General features: G+C 36.6%; 1 protein-coding gene across 12 annotated transcripts in view; it reads left to right on the top strand.

The window, feature by feature from the left end:
- Positions 1-26,151, top strand: part of LOC139143511 (kalirin-like) — a 344,734-nt gene that overhangs the window by 68,307 nt on the left and 250,276 nt on the right. For 11 of the 12 annotated variants that reach the window (XM_070713903.1, XM_070713906.1, XM_070713901.1 and 8 more), the window contains exons 4-8: positions 1,664-1,754; positions 3,112-3,213; positions 4,521-4,634; positions 4,943-5,377; positions 6,691-6,813. In XM_070713903.1, the coding sequence (XP_070570004.1) occupies positions 1,664-1,754; positions 3,112-3,213; positions 4,521-4,634; positions 4,943-5,377; positions 6,691-6,813 (865 nt within the window). Of the gene's footprint in view, positions 1-1,663; positions 1,755-3,111; positions 3,214-4,520; positions 4,635-4,942; positions 5,378-6,690; positions 6,814-10,342; positions 10,361-26,151 lie in introns of those variants that run through there. The other variant, XM_070713907.1, reaches the window with a different exon arrangement.

Raw genomic sequence — 26,151 nt, 5'->3', positions numbered from 1 at the left:
ACTTGTTCTTTAACAGCGTCTTCAGTTAATTGCTTTGAAGAGATGTGATGCAGTTTATCGGAATTAAACCGAAACTCATCATCATGCATTAATGAGTTGTACAACTTGATGTTTAATTCATTGCGCTAGATGTTTTGCTGTCCGTCATGACTACGATGCTACCATGAGGATGGTGTGAAATATTTTTATATCGATGGTTGATAGTTCAGTGTTGATCGCTGTCACCGTTAGCTGTATGAGTTAGATGGACGAGAGACAGCTGTCGGTCCCACAGTGCACTGTGTCAGTCTCCAGGGGACATTATCATCGGACATTTTACATTACGTATAACAAGCTAAATCACCTTTCTCGATGCACACACACACATGTACACGTAGGTAGATGTCAGTAATGGCGGCAACCCAATTTATGATTTAAAGCCGGAATGAGTTTTAAATTTACAGGTTGAAAATTTCACACCCTGTGAATTTGTGAGAATTGTCAGGATCTGTAGAGCCACTCGTGACGGTTTGATTGCAGTGAGATGTGGGCGCTGACGTTTGACATCGTCAATGTTATAAATAGCATGCAGAGCCTGTGCAGAGAGTTCACCTCAAGAGTTTACCTCGGGTCGCCGGTCTATTTACCTTAAAACTGTAATAAATTGTTTATGGTGTTTCAATTTGCCAACTGGCTTAGCAAAATAAATGAAGTATTTTCTGAAAGATTAGTAAATGCCCGGCATCAATCATGTTTAGTCTGCTCGCCAACGTGGAAAATGAGTCGTGACGTTTTTCACTCTGTGCATGAAGTGTCGACCGGATTATTTGCGCAGACACCAACGCATGCTGAACGTGTACATTCTAAAGTGGTTTGTGAAAAAGCAAACGTCATGATAACACAAAGATAAAAAGGGGGACACTGTTTATGCAACATTTTACATGGCATTAATTTGAGCAATTGAACCATTTCTTGTTTCTGAGTCACGCGGAGGTTTTTTCAACCATTGAAGGGTGTAATACCATAATCTACTGTTTGCCATAGATTTTCCAGAGCAATAAATTTTCAGATAGCTGTGATCCTATGCAAAGCCCTGTAATCCCAGCCAAACCAACTGGCATTTGGGGTCACTGTTTTCAAATCTTTGGATAACATGCTGTTTTCAAAGATGTATTTTATATGTAAAGGGTTTAAGAAGGGTTCAAGCTTGGCCACAAGCGTCAACTGGGTTAATTTGTCTGTGGCTTAACATGGAGATTTGGACAAGAATCGGAATCTTTTCCAATAAAATTCCGCAGCTGTGTCCATATCCCCGACGTTCTATTTTTGATGCCCAGATTTGCTTTGGCACCACACCTATGGAAAACCAAGTCTTTGCATTCATATCTCGTAATTTCCCATGGGATATGGCCCGTAGTCAGAGAATGTTTGAAATTCTATCTTGATATTTAAGTGGGGAATTTCAAAATGATCTGTAGCTGTCAAAGGTCAACCAAATAATGAACTGTTGATACTATGATTGCAAATAAAAACTTTTCAGTGTAAATAGTGATTGAAGTCAACCTGGAAATGTGGCTGCAGTTGGCAAAGTGAAGAACACAGGAATCCGTGATGGTGATGTAGCCAAGTATTACTTTTCTCATTATAATAACCAACTGTATTTTTTGTGTTGTTTCGTTTTCAGTGATGATGCTAGAGAAGTAGGATTTAGTGTAATTATAGATATGAGACGTTCAACATGGAATGGTGTCAAGCCGTTACTTAAAGTTTTACAGGTGAGTATGCAAAATGAAAAGCCACCTCTAGAGGGCGCACTCATGAGTATCTGGGTTCATATACAAGGCAGTGTGATCCCGAAATGCCAGCCTATTCTTTTTTGTAGTTGCTTTGTTTGCTCATAATATTTACATTTTGTCAACACATCTGCTATCACAGTTTTATATCATGAATAAATTTTTCAAAAAGATTTCCTGGTTTCGTCATCATGAAATCTTCAATTAGCAACACACCAAAAATAAAAAAAATGTTGAGCAGATTTTTTCAAAACGAGTTAAATGTATATACAAAGCTAAAAACACATTATCTAGTAGAATATCACCTTGAAAACCCTGTTAACTTGACCAGGAAAAAAGTACAATTTTAAATCCGTGAATCATTCCAAAATAAAGCCAGCATGAATAAGTCTGGCGGTCAAATTTATGGCCACATTTTGTGACCTCATAAGATACATTAAGGTTCCAAGACAAGAAATCAACCTTTCAAAACTAACGATTCTTTATTGGTAAATAAGCTCAGAACCCCCGTAAATTATATATTTTCCGAAAGCCTATATATAGGGGAACATTTTTGTTACCATAGTGTCACCATTGTTTACCTAACTATCACGTGATAGATAATTTGCATAACCTTTCAAAAATCGGTTTTCCCGATGTTTTGTTTCAATGCTTTGAGATATATGGCTGAAATTTGTGTGAGTGCAAGCTGTTCTAGGGATCTTTAAAAAAGTGTCTCAGAATTTTTTTAAACCTTCTTAAACAATTTTTATGCCAGAAAAACTTCCAGAGCAGCGAATTTAACCCTAGTTAATTTCTTTAAAATTGTGCTTAAAAAAAACTAAGCAAGATATAAAAAATCTGAGACACACTTTAGAAGAGCGTTGTGACAGCTTGTATTCCAGCAAGTTTGAGTCAGATATTTTGAAGTATTGAGACAAAACATAGGGAAAACCGATTTTTGAAAGGTTATGCAAATTACCTGTCATGTGATAGTTATGTAAACAATGGTGACACTGTGGTTACCAAATTGTTCCCCTATATCTAGGCTTTCAGAAAATGTATAATTTAGGGGGGTTCTGAGCTTATTAACCACCAGAGAATTGTTAGATTAAAAAGGTCAATTTCTTGTCTTGGAACCTTAATAGTGTGTCCAGATAACTTGAAAGTATAGTCCCTTATGTCACATGTAAAATTAAAGTTGAATAAAAAATAATGGCAATCAGAGTGACGTATAGCTGACAATATCAGTCTAAAGTAAGTATGTCAAATGAAAAAAAAATATCAGTCTCAAAGTTATAATAAAAATAACAGTGAAATTATGCTAATTGTTTAATATTCTCTTCTTTCTTTCATTCAGGAATGTTTTCCAAGCAAAGTTCACATGGCTTACATCATCAAACCTGAGAACTTCTGGCAGAAACATAGGACTAGCCTAGGTAGCTCTAAATTAAAATTTGAGGTGAGTAAGTTCCAACGAAAGGAAAAAAAGAATCTCTATGTTGATAGCAGATTTGTATAGCTTGGTAGAAACGTACTATCATAGACAAGAAACGTACTATCATAGACCCTGGAGCGAGACCCAGGTCTATGATTCCATGTGGTATTGTTGTGAATGGTGCCGTCGGCAAAATTTGTTATCAATGTGTGTGTCTGCCGAGCATTCTAATGATTCTGACAAATGTGGATTGTGACAGCTGTGCCTTGATGCCTTTTTATCTTCACCATTCCCTAATTATCCCGTCTGGGCTGCGTTCTCTGAAATAACCCTGTATTGTGACGAGGTCAGACCCCGTCTGCCTTCAGGTCAGGTCGTGTTAATCTAGTAGATTGCATCATGGACACGATGTTTACATCAATGATGTGTGATTCACAGTGGAGTGTTTTCACCTCTATTTCGGTCGAGTGTGGACCCTTGCTTTCGATGTTAGAAGTGTAATTTTATTTGTTCAATGGTGGCATTGTTGATAAGTATGCTTCAACCGTAATGGAGAAATTTTTAGAGGATGAGGTCACCCTTGCTATCCCTCCCCAATGTCACCCCTCAGAGCCTTTGAAAAGAACGGGCCAAGACTGGCAAGCCCTTGGATTATTCCATGAGAGAGATTGAGATGGGAGGGGTCACAGAGGTTAATGCATGGGACATTTGTCATCCACCACTCGCACTTTCAAAGAATGGTTGTCGGGAAAATAGAAAAAGAGTCTTCACACTTTAATGGTGTTGACTAGACTAGAAATTTGAATGCTCTTCCGAAGTTAATTGCTGCTGTTAGGGTGAAGTGGGGTCGGAAGGTCATCGAAAGGAGAGTTCATCGTGAGGTCGCTAAGTTACACAGAACAACTTGCATAGTCTGCTCTTGAAGATCTCCAAACATGTCTATATGGATGGTAGCGACTTGGCTAGTCATATCATAAATTTGTGAAACATTCATTCAAGTTTTAATTCATTCTTAGTTAACAGACATTTTCCTAAGTTTTGTCAAGTATAAACTTGTTGCCCACTTTTACCATGCAGTATGTTATCGAAGTCAATGTTTTCAAATCTTTAACCTTGAATATTGCACCAACAATTTTTAATTTCACGGTGAATCTGAACAACAGTGGGCCCAGTCTTGTCCATAAAGGTGGTTTGCTTGTCTTGTAGGAGCCTTTTGTGACAGATAGCTAGAAACATACATGCCTTCTAGGATAACTTTAAATAAAAATACAATTTTTGATACCATGAGATGAGTCTCATTGAACAAACATTCTATCAATACCTGTTTTCAGACGACAATGATATCTCAGGAAGGTTTGTACAGAATTATTGATCCATCACAGTTGACGGAAGACTTCGATGGTACTTTACCCTATGAGCACGAAGAATGGATTGAACTCAGGCTGGTGAGTGCCCATTTAGTTCATTGGTCATGTGATAGTCACATGTTGTCCATGTGACAAATTGACACAAAAATTGTCACAAAAATTCAGAGTAAAATTTGCTAAAATTTTGTCGGTTTATCTTCAACACAATGAATTTTGCAAAGAATCCGTTTTGTCCAAGTGCTTGTCATGATAGACAGTCTCATTAGCATTTATGTAAATCAGGCATATTAGACATGCAATACCTGCAAAGTAAAGTAAAACCATTTTTTGTACATAATGCTGTAGAAATACTTCTGTGTTTCCCCCTTTTCCTGTTACTTTTCCAGGCCCTTGAGGATTTTACCTGGCAGGCAATGGATCTCCTAAGCAAAATGGAATCTTTGCGCGTTGAACTTTGTAATATGGACTTCCCGGACGATGTGCAAGGTGCTAAAGAAATGATCGACGAACACGCGAACGTTAAAAGACGCGTGCTCAAAGCACCCGTCGAATATCTAAATGCCGAGGGCAAAAAACTAATACACAGACTCTGTGGCATGAACCTTGACGATTACACCACCGATAGCGGATACTCGGGTAGCAGCCGCGGCAGCAGCATGACCTCCGCCAACGCGGACTTCCAGAGCGCGGCACCGCGCATTTCCAATTTGCTGGAGAGCCTTCACAGTACGCGGGAACATTTGCAAGATCTGTGGCACGATAGGAAACTGAAATTGGACCAGTGCTTTCAGATGAGAGTGTTTGAGCAAGATTGTGAAAAGGTGAGTGACCCCTGACCCTTGGGGTCGTGAGTAAATCATAGATAATGTTATTTGGGCAGCAGGGTTGACACATATTGTCTATGAAGAGTGTCGGCCGTACTTTGTACTAATTGCAATTATTTTAAAATGTTTCATATTAGTTTTTATTTCAGAACAGTTACTTATTTGTGCAATAAATGATGACATATCAGAATGAGTTATGAGCTGTTCTTGGAAAGTATAAAATGTAAATGCCATCTACTACGCCAGTCTATCTTTGATGTTGTTGAACGCTCAATCCTTGGGAAATATTAACCGCCAGTAGAATGGAGTGGTACCATCTGATATTTAAACATGACTTGATGAGTTGTTGGAAGTTGACATTTTGATTATTGTTTCACGGCGAGCACTTTGAATTGTTCATCGGAGTGGTCACATATTGTACAAAAATATCTTCCTCCGTTGAACATATTATGTCTTATTGCAAACAGCAATGTTTATCAGAATTAGCTGAATTTTTAATGTTTTCGGATGCAATTTTTAAAAAGGTCAAGTCTGAAACAGTTTTCATAATTGGTGAACTTGAAATATTTCTGACAGACATGCACTTCAACGGCAATTAACCCCTTCCTCTGTTCGATGTAACTAAGTCCAATTCTATGATCTGAAATGATTTTGATTGTACTAATGTTTATCAGCTAACAGGTTACACCCTGTGGTGCTAGAAACACAAAAATTTACTTTTCATACATTCTACATTGTAGATCTGCTCGTGTATGGAATCTGAGAACTGTTCAATACTGAAAATAAGTACTTTTGTGAAAAGTTTAGGGTCAGTAAAGTGGTAATATCCTCTGAAATGGTGTTCAATTGCGGTGTCATAGTTTTGCTATGCAGTGAGTTTTGGTCGTGATATCCGGGGTAAAAAATACCGGTGTAGGGTTTGCAGTGGCTGAGAATAATCTGAATAACTTGAAGGAATTGAGTGCGTGAGATGAGATGGATCAGAGGGTAGGTGGTATGATAAACCAAATGTTAGAAATCAGAAACACTTTATCATGTTATGGTATCAAAAATGAAAGGGTCTCAGAATAGGTTTACTAATTGTATGCATTCTGTATCAGTGTTTTTGTGAAGTGCGGTACCCTTGTAAATTTTACCAGAGTTCCTCTCGGAGTGTCAAAGTAATACCGGTAATGTCTTTGGGCATCAGAAGTGTTATCGAGGTGCCCATACCTTAGTTAAATGTCTGCAAACCGTTTGCAAAGACACTCACCATAAAAAAGGTGTAAAGGCACCTGATTTACGAGATTTGCGTTTTTTGATCACTGCAGATGTTTGACTGGATCGGCCACAACAGGGAGCTTTTCCTCGTCAATTACACTGAAATCGGCAACACGTCGTTCGTAGCGCAGGAGCTGCAACAGGGTCACAAGAATTTCAAGTCACAGTCAATGGTAGGTTTGCTAGGACAGAGTGTGTGCAGAGACAGAATGTGATGATCTTAACTGTGTGTGTGGTATAAGCTTCTGCATTATATGTAGCTATGAGCGTCTGTGTGTGGATATGTGTACAAATGTGTGAGTGTGTATTGTGGTAGTGATTTTCAGACGAAAGGTCTGAACATGTAATTACACTGTGGTGCTGTTGGATGCATGTGTTCCAGGCATTGTCTACAGTATATGTTTTCTACACCATGTGGTGTAAATAAATTGTTGAAATGCTCCATTTGATCACAAGCTGATGCCTTGCGACATCCTTTGTCACTTCCATTCTACTGTAACATGTCTACCTCCACCATGGAAATTGTACGTAATACCATCACAACTTTTGCTATGTAGTGTGGTACATGAACCCTCTCCAGCTTTGACACAAAACACCTCGAAAGATGATCATCAGTCATTTCTTAAAATATTTACTGATCAGTGAAAGATGAAAAAAAAGGCCTTCTGGCGTATCATAGCTCAGGGGATCGATGTAATTTAAATGCCTACCAGGTTTAGCTGATGAAATACAACAGAAAGCAGATTGACTCGGAAGGGCATTTTGACCTTTTGTCGTCACTTACGAACAGGTTAATCGATTTACAACTCATGTGTCAGTATGATCTGAACAGTTTCACTGCATATTTAAAGGTCAGAGTTCAAGGTTCAAAGGTCGTATGGTAATCCGGCAGTAAGTCAGTGACTAGACGGTGCAATCCTCCTGCAGTCACATCTGCACAGATAACCAAATAATGAAAGGCAAGAATTATGAGGTATGCGTGATCAAGCTTGCCACGGGAGATAAGAGATAATCTTCGTGAAATCAGGGTGCAATGATGTGAAACACTGTAATAGAGTGATCGATCACTCAATCATAGTGTATTACATCATTGTGAGTTATCTGTGTCAGGCCGTGACTTGCACTGCACGTGCGGTACAGTCTTAATTCATTAGTCTGTCAGAGTGTGACTTTGACTGCTTATAAAATATACTACAGTCAATTTTTTCTGACTTTTGCCAAAATTTTGATAAAAAAACTGTAGCCGATGAAATGTGATATCCATTTGGTCCAAAATTATGGAAAAAGTTACAGAAAAGTTCACAAAAATTGGTAAAATATTGCACTAAAATTTTGTTGGGAAAAATTACAGCAGTCAAAGGGTTAATTCTTTTAGTTTTTACTCAAAAATGTTTCTTATAAAAAAGCATTGTCAGTGTCTTAAGTCTTTACTAACAGGTAACTTTAGCAATGTCTAAACTATTTCAGCGTTTGGTTCAGAATCAATGGGAATATTTCTTTCTTCAATGATGGTGCTCCTGTCATTGTGCCAGTTTGTCCAATCTCAATGGTAAAAATTATCAGATTGCACCACATAGAGATGTCGTTAGAGAGTTTTGTTGACGAGACTTATGATATCATCATTTGTCCTAGCCCATCCCCTCCCCACAAATAAAAATATGTCTGCCCAGTAGATTATTTTTTGGTTTAACCCTTCACCCCAGTTCCCTGTATACAGGTCCAACTTTACCATAGAAAACAATGGAGTTGGGACAAACCATGGTGGTGAAAGGGTTAAAGAGCATGGATGGAACATTAGATATGGGGGTTGGGGGGTTAGGGGGGGGGAGTTCAGTACTCTGACGTGTAATTTTTACACATTCCATAAATCCTAGATTTGCACAACGTACATAATTTTCTCCCATGTTTACATGCTATTTTTATTGGCCGATCTTGTGAATACCTTTTCTGAAAATCAACATGGCAGCAAAAAGTGTTCATAGGGGAGACCTAATGTTCTATCCCTCGATCCTTTTAAATTCCATCCTTTGGCTGGAGACACATTGATCCAAGCACTCTATCGAAGATATTACTGTAATACTGTAATACAAACTCAGCATAATGGCTTACTGCAGGAGATAGGAAAACTTTCAAATTCAAATTAAAGAAGAATTCAGCAGTGTTTTGTAAATTTTGAAAATCCCTGTGTGTATTTGTTTCTGCAGGTTACAGTACTCCGAGCTTATGGAATGAGATGCCACTATCTCTGTAATTTGATGTGAATTGCTTTGACACACTGATGGATTGAAGGGGCTGTCTTCGAGTCATTTCATCCATATTGCATTACCACGGTAATTGAATACTCAAATGAGAGCCAATGTTTGCCACCTTCCCTATCCAGTCAGAAAAGTTATCTTTGTTGAGACGCGGAAAGCTGTCTCCCCAAGTGTGGTGTCGTCTGTTGATTTTGAAAGCTGAATGTTGCGATAAGGAACTGGTTCAAAACATGCCTATGATAAAAAAATATCATAAAAATTTAAAGGTGGATGATTCATTCGTTGACTTCCTGATTGCTTTAACAAAGGATTTGAATGTTTATCTTAAATGATTTCTGAGAGTTTTGTTCTTCAGATCGAAACATTATCTGAGAATAAGTGAGCGTTGCACACTCTTTATCAATTGAAGTGTGGTTGATTGTGATATGAGAAAATCTATATATGACAAATCCCAGCATGAGGGTCCAGTAAAGTCTTGATGATGGTGTCATATTAATAAAATGAGATTATACTTCCATTAAAAAAAATTGAAACAGCAAAAATCTACCAAAACTCCCCAAAACAAAAACGGATACTTCTTGAGTATGACATAATAAGAATGTATCGTAGATGTTGCCAAGTGTGGCATTTATGCAAGTCAATGGAGGCGTCTTGCAGAGTTTCCATAGCCAGTGGCCCATAAGGTCATGGTCATTTGACTGAAGTGTTCTCTACCTTGAGCACAAGTCGGTCATGTTTCAGTGCATTGTACAGTGCTGTTGTCACCCTTTATGTAACTTTTGGATGTTTTTTAGCCTAAAATAGAGTGTATATATAAGTGGTTGTGAAACCATGTTATATTGGTGGGTATTAGGACAGTCGCTACTTTTGATCAGTGTACTAAAATATTCCCCAAAGAAATATAGCTTACGGATTCCGGCTGACAGATGGATGACATCATTAGTGTTTCCTGTGACAAAGAATTAACTTACTGCCCTCAGTGGTTGATAAGCATAACAGTGGAAAATCCATCAAAACGTGACAATGACAGGCAGAGAAAGAGAGCCCCCTAGAGATGATAGTAATATCGGTTGTTCTCTGCTTTCTCAATCAACCGGCAACGCAAGGAGAAATAGAGCCCTCTAGAGGCTGAAAGAAACTAGGTCGTAGTAGCAAATCCATCAAATGGCAATGCCTAGCGATGACTCATTTCTTGCATGATTAATGAATTTAGGAAAAAAAGATAGAGGAGACATTAGAAATTCACCCAGAATGTTATTGGAAAATAAATCAGTGGATCTGTAGGGTCTGTCTCGGGCTCAGGCCGTGAAAGCCTCAGGTTTTCAAAAAAAACCAATTTCTTGAGGCAGTTGGCGAGGCTGGGTGTGTTTCTCTGTGTTGTGCATACAGTGTGAACTGATTCAGGTCGGATCTGAGGTCACCGTAGCTTTTCTTGTTACATGTTGGTTTGCGAGGTAAGAGGCAGGTAAGTTGAGATTTCTGATATTGAGACTTTGCTACGGTGCCCAGTGTGTCTTTGTCGAGAGTATGTGCATCTCCAGTCAGAGGGGTGTGTCTCTTGGCGCTAAGTTTGACAAGATCTGCTGTCACGGTTACCAAATCTCCCACAGTCTGTTTGAACTAACATGTGACTTTGCACCATGTGTACGTGAACATGCTGTCTCCCGCCAAGGTCTTTACTACGTCAGTTGATTGGGGGATCCTTAAGTCAGTTAACTCTCAGATTTATTTCACGTATGACTCAGTATGCTGATTCCATAGTCTTGTTCATATCAAAACCAAATTAAGATATTATCGTACTTGTCCATTTAAATTACCAGCATGCGTATAAGGTCAATACTAGCGTTTTAGAAGTTTCCTCCCTTTCAAATTTTTTTTGTGACTTCTCATGAAAAATCACCAAAACGCTGGAGAGTTCATTTTCAAATCCTCCCAGAGTCCAACAGCTATTCCCAAAACATTTTGAGAAATCGTAAATTTGATTTATCTATCAGAAAATGATGTGGCCGTCCCTTCAGAGACGGGTGTGTAATATCATCATAGTATCCGCCGTCCCTCTCAAAGCTGGCCTTGGAATTTGATTCATGGGGACCCTGTTCTCATAACCAGAGCAGCGACGTCCAGTTTTTACTACAACTCTTATTACTTCTGCCCCGATACATGAAGTATTCATACTTTAACATATCCATTTATCAGAATGTGTGTCACAGAACAGCTCTGTGAAAGAGACTGCAAATATAGAGTGATTTGAGTTCTGGGTAATTTTTGTTGTACCAGGGACCGGAAACTAATAATGTTTATTTAACAGTATGATACAAATGTTTTATCTATTCATTTGTGATGGGATTCGTTACCACTTTGTCACTATACATGTAATGCGACTGATATTTCATCGAATTATGTGCATTTTTCGACCAACCTGCACCAATCAGTTATTATCAAACGATATTTTCCAAATGCGTAGAATTTTCCAGAGAGAAAATTTTTTAGCTAGCCACCGCTGTTATCCTTCAGTGACTGAATGTATGTGTGTGACATGTAGAAATAGTTAATTTAGCTATATGTTGAACAAAAAATTCACGATGAAAATGGAAAAGTAGGAAAACTTCTAACAGGAAAAGTGAGATTATGTTTATACTGTTTGAGAGTGTAAAATCGTACACCACCATTGATAAGCACAGAGTCATCTTGCCAGAAATTTGAGACGGCTCCCATTATCTCTGAAAAGAATGAGTCAGCCCCACTTAGCAAGGGTATTGGGGTCTACTGGGGTTAACGCAACCCGGTTGAGGAGCCAGAAAAAAATTCCAGTTTTCTGTCGGCTTCATTATCAAGATGCATGTGGTGTGCTCGTCACGATTTTTCAGGCCGTTGACCTGAGCCTCATGAATTCTGTAGGTGAGATTGACTGTCTGAGTGTGTGTGTTGTTGTCTGATAGGATGGGGGTAATTGTTTCCACTGTGAAAAAATCACCATTGCAAATTCTACCCCATTGAGGTATGGTTCAGCGATGATACTATGATGGTCATGAAGTAACGGCCCAGACACCCCCTGTTTCTCATAGTGTAACATCAGAATCAATAGGAAGATACCAAAATCACATTCAATGTAGGGATGTTACTTCTTACGATGAATATATTGAATGAAAAATGATTGAGTGGTGATCATGTTTCTTTTTATTGTTTGTTGAAAATAGAAACAGCACGTGACTCTATCACTTACAATATTTCTGTGTCATAAACATGTCAGTTCAAGTACAATTTGGTTGTTTCAAATTAACAGTCAGATTCATACTTTTTATAGGATGATCACATCATTCATATCTGACATGAAATTGTCATTTTTAGAAATCCCCCCTCAGCCTTTTCCATCACCATTCAACAGTGGTCCGGTCCAGTTTTGCAATAGTCAACCATGGGGTCAAACCAAACAGGTGGTGGGAAAAGGGGTACTGTAACACAGCACGGATACTTTAATGCCTGGGAATAATGCCAGACAAATTACTTGCATTCACTGTAAGGTGGTGTATTTGGAAAACGGTGACTAAAAGCAAACGCTGATTTTATCAAAACACTTCACAGTCTGAGTAAGCAATAAAAAACACGACACCCACAGCAGAGATCTCAGATTAAAGTGTGTATTAACAACATTAATTAAAAGGTTGGTTGGTGTTTCAAGAAACTGCTAATTAAAGCTGCCAGAATACTTCCTCAATATCATACGTACATAAGTCATTTCTGTGAACACAATCAGATGATAGCATAGCTCAGATGTAAGAGGGTAGATACAACCTGTTTAATTTGCCATTTCATACCATCATGTCTGATTTCATCATGAGATGACGCAGGTTTACCTCTAATTCAGAAATTTACAACCGAATCTGACAGATTACTGATTCAAGATACAATCTTTAAGTTCCCAGTGTTCAACAGCTGCTAGGTGTAATTATTCTGTGAAGGATGCTGTTCATTTAATTAAAATGTAGATATTCAAAGAAACATTTAGAATGCAAGGAAGTGTTACGGCTGAATCCATTGGATGAGGGGCCAGTGTTTAGTAGCATTTTCAAATATTCACTTCTATTGTTGTAGAATCTTGTTTCATTGTTTTCGTAAAATCTTTCTTCAAAAGTGCAATGTATTTCAATGTAACACATCAGTAGAGTGGTATTTACCCTTTCAGTGCAAACATGGACAAATTTCCATCAACAGCTTCAGGCAAATGGACATTTATACCAATAACACTGAAGTAAAATGGTGACTTTGAAATTTACGTCATTGCAATGGTAGAGTTATGCTTAACGGCTCAAAATACTAGTGAAACAATAAACCTCTAATGTTACTATGGCAACCTTAAAACCTTCTGCTTTCACTTTAATTATAGTGTTTATGATTCATGCAGTGGTTAGCACTGGGATTGTCAAATCTATTTGGATAGGGTAGACTTGTGGAAATTGTACAGCTTGGGTCTCATTAAAGTCTTTGCAACTTGAGGATGAAATAATACAGACATAAAGAAATCAAACTGACAATAAAGCATTGCATTTTTTATTGTTCTCAAGGATGGAATTGCTTCTGTTGGTTAAATATTGGGAAAATAATGAAAAATATTGGGAAAATAATGAAAAATCTTCAAAGCTAATTAGCCTCTCATTTGCAACGTAAAACTATTTAAAAACAAAATATTGTTTCAATTTTATAACATTATTTTGTTTTTTGATGATTTTTTTACTGTTGTCTGTGAAACATTACACTCTAACTTTTTCCTACAAAGGGCAGAATTGTAGACATCTTGAATTTTAAATTTGACTGCAGTACTTGACAGGTAGTTGGTTCTCTAATCTGAATGTCAACCATAAATTTCCTGTCAGTTTCCGATGATAAAATTTATTTGTCTTCATGCATCTGTCCCAAAAAACCCTTGAAAACATCATACTTGACTTTCCACAGTAATTTTCACCTTGGCAGATTTACATTTGCACGTCATATGTGGGATTCTGGTGTTTGCTGCATATTTGTCGTTAATTTGTAAAATCGTCAGCCAAATAGAGCAGGAATGGATTGCCATTGATTTTGACTCAGGGCCGATGTTGTGGATTTCATTTTGTGTCGTTTGTTAGCTGTATCAACTAGGCTTTAAAAAAGTCGTATTGATTTTCAGCCAAGAGAATGTAATATGCAATGAACCCTACAAATAACTCTGATGAAAGAAAATTGACTGGGAATTTACATGCATCAAGGTTTCCAGACAGCGTTGTGTGACTTTTCAGGCATATTTCCATTGCAATTTTCATAGTGCAATGAGAAAGATTTTGTGATTACGATGCAGTGTGCATCTAATCCACATAACAAGGTCGTTACCTGTCTGTATCAATGGTGTCCTGGGACAGCTATTCAATTTTTTGTCAAAACACCTCTTAAAAAGGAATACAGCTTCATTTTGCAATCACTCTGGATACTTTAATGATATTCTGTGTCTCAGAGTAAAATTCCTCATTTTATGAGAGATGGTTTCACTCAGTGTGAAGATATTGTGAAATCCCAGCACCTGTTCGGGTTTCGTGCTCATAATTTTAAGAATCATGGCTTTAATGGATGTTTAAGGTGGCCATTTCAGCAGAAGTATCGTTTTTATGGGAAACTTACAAGTGCTGTTTCCAGGGAAACAAACCTGCATCTCACCATCCCTATTTATCAGATCATACAAATTCCTGACCCTTTTTTGTTCCTGATGAAAATTTTTTGTTTCATTTTTTGCAAAACATCTATCAATACATAGACTTTATATACTTTGTAGCTACCTGGAATTACAATAAATTTTGTATTACTTGTTGTATTATTTGGTTTCTATGGTAACATATCAGGTGATATGGATAGGTTTGACCTTTTTCTCGCAACAGCAAACATTTCTTTTATTCTCAGAGCCATTTCATCTGTGATTGGCTGGATTTGGATTTAATAAGCCTCAGCAGGTCAGAGACCCCGTTTTACTTTTTATTTGTTAGCCGGCATCACATTCTCGCAGTTATTGTCTCTTTTTTATTTTAATCCTTTTTAAAAATGTATTTACATAATTACATATAGAAACAATGGAAACAATATAAAATTATCTTCATTAATAAAATAAAATGAAATTAAAATTAAAATCAAAATAAAATAGTCTTCATTAAAAGTGAACAAGTTGGTAAAGGAAACCATGATCTTTATTGTCTTACAATGCACTACTCCCAAAATGTAGATGCAGATAAACAAACAAACAAACAATTCAAAACTTTGATGTGAAGAAGTTTACTTAAGGTAATATGCACCTCGAAAGTGAAAGACTTAAACTTTTGCTCATATTTTCCTCAGTGAAACTTTGAACCATTCTCTTACCAAAGCAAGAATAAAAATCAGGGGTCACCGTGCAAACTTTGGTACTAGAGAGACAAATATCTTGCGATTTCTCGATATTTGAAATTCAAAATGGCCGCCATCCCTGTGTAAACTCTATAAGAAAAAATAAAATTTTCGATTTTCAAAAAACTAAGACGGTGAAAACTTTTCTTTGGCCAAGAGCTTCAAAATGAGCCCCCACAAGTGGTAGGTCAGAAGAAAATTGAAAAAATTTGAAGGCCCGAATTTCTGTCCCCGAGGTGCGTTCTACCTTAAAGACATTCCTTTTTAATTTGTCTTAAACATGTACCAGCTTTTGCTGGATTGACTTGTGTATGTAGGCAAAACAGTGAAGACATATCATAGAAACATATGGTGGCACTGGCTCATTTGTGTACCATTCATACTATACTACTGGTTGTCTTTGTGCAGGTTTGTCTGTTGAAGTCTGAATCAGAGGGATATGTATAAGATGTTATTCAGAATTGAAATGTATGCTTGTGAAGCAAATTTTCTCTACTGTTGTAATATGTAGCCTACATTTGATTTTGTGTCTGTATGTGTGTATTTATATGTGAGTGTGTACCATTATGTGTGATGTACATATGTATTTTTATACATGCTTACGCAGGTTTGTATATATTAATTTGTATGGACATTATATATATATGTATGTGTGTGCATGTGTGTGTATGATGTACGTATGTATGTATACTCATACGTAGATATGTGTATACCATTATGGACATATGTAATTGGACATATGTAATGGACATATGCATTGGTATATGTTTGTATGCAGCACAAGTGTTTATTAAGCATTTGCATGTGTTTGTATCATCAGCAACGTTTTGTCAGCTCAATTTTTTGATGAGTCATAGATGTAGAGTCAAAAAGAGGTGAACAGCTGGACATGATGAGGCATCGTATAAGAAAGTATACAACATATCTACCGATGCTGCTCCACGGTGCTTATCAGTGACCTCATGCGTATCTGTGAGCTTACATCAGAAAGTAGAATTTGACGACATAATTATACCAGTGGAAGGAAAAGACGCGTATGCCCCGAGGATGGGTTTTCTTAATTTGTAAAGTAGGATTTAGGTGAGAGCTGTGGCTAGTTTAATCAGACTGTCAATTTGTGCCTGGCAGTCTTGGGTGGGCAGTGTAATAGGTGTTTGGTTTGATCTGTTTGATTAACGTTATCAAACAACTGGGGCTGGAGCTTTGATAAGACTCTATTGAAATAGATTGGTGTGCATCAGGGTTAGAAGGAAGTCTAGAGTAATATCGAAGGGGAAAGAAAAAAGTGAAGACAATATGTGTGAGTGTGTATGTGTTTATGTATATTCAAAAATACAAAATTAACTCAAGTACCGGTATGTATCTGAGGAAAAAATATTCAGAAGAATTTAAGAACACATTGTGGCGATATATTTATAATGCTATACCAATTGAAGTTTCAGACAATGAAATTTTTTACAAGTACAAATAGGATTTGGTATTCTCAATGATGTAACTTCTTGACCATGTTCAACAGCCACGTTCTCAAGACTCAGCACTAAGTGATGGTTGTGGTCAATGTGTTTAATAGTCATCTGGTGTTTACAAGACTGAAGATGCTCATTGAGGTCATACCACCTGAGATGCTCTTTTGCATTGTGCACATTACTTCTTGGGAAAGACACTTGGAAGATTTTGTACATACACACACTCACACAAATGCATTAATACATACAGACATACATACGTACATACACAGACTGATAGACAGACAGACAGACAGACAGAGGTATAATATATATATATATAAATATATATATATATATATATATATATATATATATATATATATATATATATATATATATATATATATATATATATATATATATATATAATATATATATATATAATATATATATATGTATGTATGTATAGGATAAAGCCCGAGTATGAGGGCTCTTCTGGTATATAAAGCCCAACCCACGATAAAATGTCGAGGTCGCAGGCCGAGACGTTTTATCGTAGTGTTGGACTTTATATACCAGAAGAGCCCGAGTACGAGGGTTTTATCCGACTTAAAAACTATCGCCCCTAACTGATATATTTTCGTTTTCAATGTGTTTACGTCAACCGTCCCTTTTGTCAATGTAACATGTTTAGGATATGATTAAAACTTTTATTTGTGAAATAGCCTTCCAATGTAATGGAACATCCTATAATGCCCTAGGGCACATTAGTTTATGTTTGTACCACCGCAGATTTTGTGTTGCAGCTGGTTTCAGCTGTGTTACCAATTTGAATATTAGGGAAAAAACGTACCAATGTCTACAGAATATGACATGTTCACTTTTGATGGGCAGTACTGTACTACGGCGCTGTCATTCGTTTCTGGAATTTGGTGACAAAGGTTTTACGAGTAAATAAAACACCCTGAATGAGCACTCTGATTGGTCAATCAACAGTAGATAGTTTATATATATATATATATATATATATAATATATATATATATATATATATATATATATATATATATATATATATATATATATATATATATATATATATATATATATATATATATATATATATATATATATATATATACACACATACACACACACACACACACACACACACACACTACCACATACACACATACACACACACTGACACACATACAGACACACATGTATATATGTTATATATACAATATATGTATATATTTTGTGTCAATGACTGTGTCTGTGTTTACTAATTAGTAATATTCATATGAGTGTATAAATAAATTATACACACACACACACACACACACACACACACACACACACACACACACATATAGTCTAGTTGGTCATGAAAAGGAGAAATTTGAAATGAAATAGGAAGTTTGCATGTTGTCCTATTACATCTGCATTTTTGGTTTATGTACTATACCGTGTATGGAGAAAAGCTGAGAGTGCATTAGCCTATGAATAGAGTATTCCTATGATATATTTTATTCTTACTCAATTCTACTGTCAGTTTACAAGTCAATGATAAATTCTTCTTTGAGTCTGTCTTTGCATTTGTTCAGTCACAAAATTTGGCATTGTCTAGATGGCAATCTTTATTACATGACTCAGTAATTACATCATGTCGTCTGCGGGACTCATAAATTCTTGAATTTTTGTGTGAAATTTTACCCGGGGCGTTCCTAGCCAATTTTTTTTGGGGGTACGCTCATTTTCATGGATCTAGCTATTCTGATTGCATTCTGTACGGAAGTGTGTAGTCTTTGCACGGTGAACTGAAATTCCCAGTTGTCTTGTAAATCAACATCAAGCACCGAGCGATTCATCACGGGTATTACCTGATGTTTGGGACGTCGTAATTCTGTCATCGTAGGTTCCCATCAGTGTTGTTTTATAGTCTGTAAATTTTTTTTTGTGAATTTTGCGGAGGATCTAGGAATCAAGATAGGATATGCTCTCATGATCATTTGTGGAATTAACGCCGAAAACAAAGGAAAGAATTTGATGGGCGGTAGAACCAGAGATTGCATGCGTTTGGAACATTTGTAAAATCCTGTTATCACTTCTGCCCATCAGAACCTTTTTTTATGAATGTCAGGTTTTTTTGAACTTTGTTGATGATCAACGATCAACAAAGAAGATTTTCTTATAATCTTCTGCAGGGAAAGCAAACACTGAACATACATGAAAAGAGGAACCAAAACACATGTGACATCATTACATCTTAAACATGACATCATTACATCATAATCATTACAACATTACATTACATCATGTTTGTGATATCACAGTTCTGTCATTACACACCCAGTGGCATTTTTCTTATTTTCTGCAAATTTTCTCAATTTCTGTTCAGAACTGGTGATCAACAAAGAATAAATTCTGGTGTTCATCTTTGTAAATTTCAAAAACAAGGAAAACCTAAATTGTGGCAAAATTTTGCTTGAAATTTTGGTCGTCGCACACACATTACAGAATTTATTTTGTTGTCTGGATATATTTTAGAATTTTGTGTAGGATCAACAATCAGCACACAGTATTTCTCATGAGCATCTTTGGAATTCACACAAAGCGAAAGGTTTAACAGTGTAGAACTATTAACGGTGCAAGGATATTGTTATTTGTAGCTGGGCCTCCTTTGCTACTAAGACAAGGATGAAAATTTTCCACGTCTTAGATCAACGCTTCATTGTCCAGGGTTGGGGGATTTGTTTTCTAATTACTCCCCCAAGGATGATAAAACCCTACCAAATCCCCTTCAGAGAGCAAATTTTCTTTGTGTTTTTTTCCTACTTTTTGACGCTTTGTGGTTGGTTAGACAAGTTTCTGTTCCGCGAAATGACATATCTTGAATTTAGGAGTATCACAATCGTGTCTAAATGTTCTGCTTGTGTGAACCATAATCCGATGTAACAAAGAGCAAAAGTCTTCCGTCATTTCACACTTTTTTTCACATCTCAGAATGTAATGAATTGAACTTCACTATGTTTTCATGGAATTTCAAACGGCGCTGTTTCCTGACCTATTGAGATCATTGAAATTAGAACACCTTGTCTTTTTGTGTATTTATCAAATCTACACAAGATTCTCAAAGCAAATATTTTGAAAAATTAGCAAGATTTCAGTGCTGGAAAAATTAAAAAAATTAAGGATGAAATTTCATTTTCATTTTCATTTCATTTTCCTTTAAATCTCCCCCCCCCAAGGCGGTGTGTCCCTCTAGCCTTGAGGGAATCATATGCAGCTGTCTGTTTCTGATGTATTCTGGGATATCAGAATCCATTGTCCAATGGAAGCTGAGAATTACACCATCAGTATGTGGCATGCCAGTCGAAAGATATCCAGAAAAGTGAAGTGTGTTTTGTCAAAGTGGACTGAAATAGATGAAATTTGTGACAAGGCAGTGAAACGGTCTGTTCTGAATTTTAAGTAGCTGGTCGAATTGCGTGTGTCCTGTCGGAGCAACACAGTGGAGAGTAGCACGGGTAATGACATTATCGTTGAAATTAATGAACTGGTGATAGAACGATTCCCATGCTGATATTACATGTATTTGATCAAGCATATAATCATTCCAACAGCAAACACTGTTTATCTGTCTCAGACACCTACAGCCTTATCTAATTAACCCCTGCTTCAGAATACATTCACCGACAAACCTCGGAAATATTTGGCCATTTTGTAACATTTCCAAAAAAAATTATGGTGAATTTATGATCTGCATGGTTTGAAAAATAGTATTGTACATACCTGTCATTAAAACATAAAAAAAAAAAAAAAAAAAAAAAAAAAAAAAAAAAAAAAAAAAAAAAAAAAAGTAAATAAATAATTTTGTGTTTGATGTTCGAACAAGGCTAAAAATGTTCACTTTTTATACAAACTGCCAAAAATTATAGTATATTCACGCAAAATATTTTATGTTTCTGCAATCTTTTTTCCCCATTTGATGTTTTTTTTCGGAATACTAAATATGAATTTGATATACTTTAAACACGTTTTTGCCAAAAATAATGTGTAATTTGATTGATGATTCTCAGAAATACCAGGTTGTATGAATGTTAAAAATGCCTATTACTGGTGTTGATGTCGTCAAAAGATGCTGTTCTCTTTGTCTGTGTTTAGTTCAGACTGTAGAAATGCCGTGTAGGTTTATGCGATATCGCCCATAAAATGCTCAGATGTAACTATCAATCAACGTTGATAGGTTTACGACACGAAAGGTGAATGCAAAAAAACGAGGACGATGGAGACACCGTAGCCTACTTGTGAATGCGAAATCATTGTAGGCAGGGTAGTTAACATCAATATTGACACTTGTCTTTAAAAAAGTAGAAAAATTGAAATTGATGAAATCTATTGACAGCATGTACAATCTTAAAATTTGGTCATATTGATTAATTCTGTTTGAGTATGCAAAATGTTTATTATATTTAAAATTTTTGTTATTATTTAATTCAAAGAGAACTAAGTGACAGGCCACTGTTTAATGTCAATTGTGTATACACCTCTATCTTTGTTTATCTATTGTTTGGTATATCACATTGAAATTCCAGCTTGGAGAGGATGGGTTATAGATGTAGTAGGGAGAAAGTCTTGTCCCCTTTAAAATCACCATGTATGGATTCGTAATTCCTGATCCTCCGTGCCCGTAGTATTGTGTCAAAGATTTGCAAGCATTATCAGAGCACTGCATCAGTCAGCTCATAGCCCACATAATACCTTGCACGCTCATTATATGCTAGAATGGCTAATTCAACACAATATTTTCTTGGAATCTCCATAAGGCTATATTAGATTTTCAGACGCAGAGACCGCAAATTTCAAAGAAGAGGATGTTAAGGGAAAGTGATAAGAAATCAATATATTGTGTTGAAGAATAGTAATTGCAGTTTATGGTTGAGAGGTACACAAGATTCAATTTAGGATTAGATGTAATGAAGCTGGTATAGATTTGCGGCGATATTCTTCACTTATCTCCCGCTTTGCCTTCGTGTAATAATCAATATTGCTCCAGGCGCTGGTGCATTGCATTTATATTGGCTGTCTTATATGATGTCAGGAGTGACAGAAGAGTACTTAAAAGCATCAGGATGCTTTGTCGTGTCAAAGTTCATATTGGTGCTGTAGGTCAAAGGTTATCAAAGAGTATGCCAGGTCAGAGGTGAAGCCAAGGAAAGTTGATAGTCTTTCATGTACTAGGTCATTGATCTTTTTTCAATTTCAAGTTCATGTGATTGATCACAATAGGTCAAAGGTCAGTGAGGTTGTGCTTGGTCAAAGGTCATGGGATAAGATCCTAGAAGTAGTGCAATTAGTTTTTGTAAAGAAAACCATATATTTGTATTTCAGGTAGATGTGATACGGATATTATGTCAAAACTATAGTAACAGGAAAAGCTTGCATATGAAATTGTTATCAATCTGAGAACCCTAACATTAGACCATTCACCACACACTAGCATGCAGCAATTCAAGATTTCACTTTTGTATCTTTGTGTTTGACATAGTTTAAAAGAAATAGTTGTATTACTCATATTTCTAATTGTATAGTATTAACAAGAAAGTCAGTCCAACTACAACTATTGAAGCCTTCGGTGGAAAATGGGAGCGCACAATCATAACATAAATTTGGTAGAAGAAAAAAAGAGTACTCGACTAGTGTTTCCGTCTTCAAGGAAGATTTCTTTATTTAAACCAACCTTTCGGCAGTACACAGACTACCTCAGGGTTACACTTGTTGACGCTGTTGTGTGTCAGTCTTCTTCTATCATATTTCTGTTCATTGCTTGTGATACAAGAGTTTTCAATCTAAAAGCATCATATGGTATGACTGACTTATGAGAGTTTTGCTATTTGAATTACATGTAAAATCAATTTTCTGTTACTGTCCTTCCGTATGTATAGGTACATAGTTATAAGTGCTTTTGCTGTGGCTTAAAAACTTGGTTACAGATACTTGAACTACAGGATGAGATAATATTTCTGTTGTACCAGAAATGATTTCATTTAATTTCTATAATGAGGGGGTTCTCTTTGTAAAGACTGCAGAGCCATATTAAGATTTATTGGCATAAAAAAACTAGAACTGTGAGTGCAGTAGTTTGTAAATCTTTTGGTAGTTACTCTGTTCACCATAGCTTTTCTTTGTTGGAAACTCTGTTGTTTTATTCAGTCACAGTAAATAACTTTAAATGAATCATCCACATTAATTGACTAGGGAACAAGTGAAAGATTGCTGAATTCTGTGCAACTATAGTCAACACTGTCCTACGTTGTCGTGAAATCATGGTGATTTGAGTGACTAACACACGGCTATGATGACTTGCTCGATTGAAATACACCGACGACTGTATGCGCTGACAGCTCACACAATAGAACCACATCGCAATAACTAAGCCGTGTTTGCGTTTCAGTGAGATCATAGCCTTCCTCTCCATTCACAAAGTCAGTCGAAACAAGCGGGAAAATATGATACATCCTGAATATTGATTTAGGCCATTGATATGCAAATAGGGCCAAAGGTCATTTCCTTGAAGCCTTGCAGCAGTCGTTTTCAATAAAATTTCACCTTTTGACAGATGGGTGATAATAAATTGCATGAATTCCATGGGACACTGATTCATATGCCAGTGCTAGGAATGATATACCCTACATACTGCATGGTAAAATAATGCGGACAGTGATATATATATATACATTTTTCGCTTTCTGAAAAGTTTGATTAATATCTGAAAAGATAAGGAACAGAAGATGTCATTTATGTTTTTTTTTATTAATGCACTTTACGATTTAAATCTTGCCTCACTGTTTGCACATTGTGAATTTTTATTGGGTTCTCAGCAGGAAATATTTTCAATGAAAATGGATTGTCATCGCTGGGTTTTATGTTGTCGACCGAATCTCAAGGGAGTGAGGATGTTGCATTATAATCAATGAGAACGTAAAAATGTTGTATAGAAACGTCCATTTTCTGGGAGGGGTGTGTCCTTTACATGAGTATAGTAGAGGTACCATGCAGTGTATCAGCCGACAGTGATTTTATCATCCTAACATTGCCTAGTGAGGTGGTTGTCAGTACAACTCTTATGACCACCCCCGTGCTGGAATGGTATGACCCAGTCCACCGATTAATGGTGGCGCTTTTGAAGGTGTGCATTGTCATTCACAGAAGTCATGTGTACTGTTAGATTGTGAAAAAAGGGGGGATTTTACTACGGCTGTCTGGTGAAGCTCTCCAGGGAGATATTGGTGGAGGTACGTCTGAATTTCATGTTTGTCGTCCACACACATGCCACATGAGTGTAGGAAGTTCCTGTTCCAGATGATATAATTTGAACTTCATCACGAGTGGATGTGGTTTATGTATACACGCAGTCAAACAAATTCCAGTGTGTTTCTGTCATACTGCAGGTGTAGCCTTGACCATGGAACAAACTTCCTAGTTCTGTGTGGAATTAACTTCTAACTTTCTGGAAGCCACTGTTAAACCCTCCATCTGTTTTGCCTATGCTCAGCATTCATCATGATCATTATCTGTGATTGTAAGCTGAATTGTAATCTAGGCTTCTGCATCTCAAACCACGTCAGGTACTTGCCATCAACAAAATATCTGCTTCCAGGTCTCAAAGCTGGGATTGTCAGTACCTCAGCTTAATGAAAAAAAAAAAATTATGCGTTCTGGTATTGCTGTGAGCAGCATGCGTGTCATTGTAGCAGTATTGCTATGTATGAGGTGAATTTTAAATGGGTTAGGTTAGTTTCTCTCTCCTCAAAAGATGTAATTTCTCCACTCTCAGTTAGTGTGTTCCCATCTTTTATTGTGTGAGATCCTATTTGTCACCATACATGTATAGACTCAATGCACATTGGAAATATGTGATTCAGAAATTATGGATGTTGATCTGTTTGATGTCACACACTGACAGAAATGTTGTCACATTGAAGAGACAAAGCAGATAAACATACATACAGAAAAATCATAAGTTTAATGCATTCAAAGATAAATTTGAACACACTGTTGGAATACTGTGACAACATGGTATATAAGTGATGCTGTGAATATATTGAGTAACTGAAGATGACAGTCAGTTACACTGCAGTTGCAGAACTTAAAAAGTGTGTTAACCAAGGAATTAACCACAGACCTATAGCCTTGTAGATTATTTTACAACTTTTTCTCTTGAATTGCCAAGCATATGTGACACTAGATTATTTGACGGTCTCAGAAATTTCCAATATTTTTCCAAATTGTGGCCAAGTGTGTGAGATTTTGTTTAAGATTTACATCATAATAATGGCAGTGAAATCATTCTCATGCCAATACTGCTCTGTGACCATCAAGGGCTCAGTCAGTTTAATTCTAGTGGCTTCATTGGATAAAGTAAACTCTTGAGAGTAATAAAAATCCTCAAATCCTTCAGTTAGTTAGTTACACCCTTGCACCACCATGGTTTGGTCCAAACCTATTGTCATCGATGGTGAGTGTGGACCTGTTCACAGGGAAATGGGGGTGAACAAGTTGAAGTGTGGTTCATGAAATCCTCTGTTGCACCGTGTTCTTGCTCTTGAAAGAAATATCACAATGGAGATTGCAAATTTTCCAACTCATCTCGTAGGTTGGATTCAGAGATCTGAATTACAGACTAAATGAGTAAATCTTCAGAGCAAATATGTCAATTTGGAACAATTTAACGTTTTGAAAAGGAAATAAAATTTATTTGTCCTTGATGTCTGCACATCAAATGTCATAAATCATAATAGAGCTATGCGGTCGTCTGGGTCGTGTGAAATCTGTCTTTAAATATTCATTGAAATTATAATAAATATAGGAATGTATCTCAAGGTTCAAGAGAACATGTTTAATAAAGCCAGTCTGAGGGGAAGGAATTTGTTGGTTGTGATATAATAATTTTGGAGTATCATAGAAACTTTGGCGATACAGTGGGGTTTTCAGAATTGTAAAATATGAATCATCTGGTGTATTTCTATACCTAGAATGCATAAACTATTGTACTGTGTTTTTATTGATGCGTTTTCAATTCTTTTTACCTATGTTTTGTGTTTTTATGAATTGCTATAGTCTGTATGATATGAACAGATAATGTGAGATTTCACACAGCAGAAAATTTCCCATGGATTTGAAATCTTTGAACAAAGCCGTATGCAAAACCAGCCACTAAGCTTCACCGATATTATGAGTACACAGTTATGTCCAGTGAGATTTGAAACAAAAAAGGTTCCCATTCTTTTGCACAAAGACATGAAAAGTCAAGTTGGCACAAGCAAGTCTTGTGGCGTACGGTAGTAGTTCATATTGAATAAGTTTAATACCTGATGTAGTGTAATACTAGTGTTGTAACATGA

This window comes from Ptychodera flava, chromosome 11 (assembly GCF_041260155.1).
Source record: "Ptychodera flava strain L36383 chromosome 11, AS_Pfla_20210202, whole genome shotgun sequence".
Taxonomy (NCBI): domain Eukaryota; kingdom Metazoa; phylum Hemichordata; class Enteropneusta; family Ptychoderidae; genus Ptychodera; species Ptychodera flava.
The sequence above is the reverse complement of the archived record's forward strand: the minus strand, read 5'-3'. Positions and strand labels throughout refer to the sequence as shown.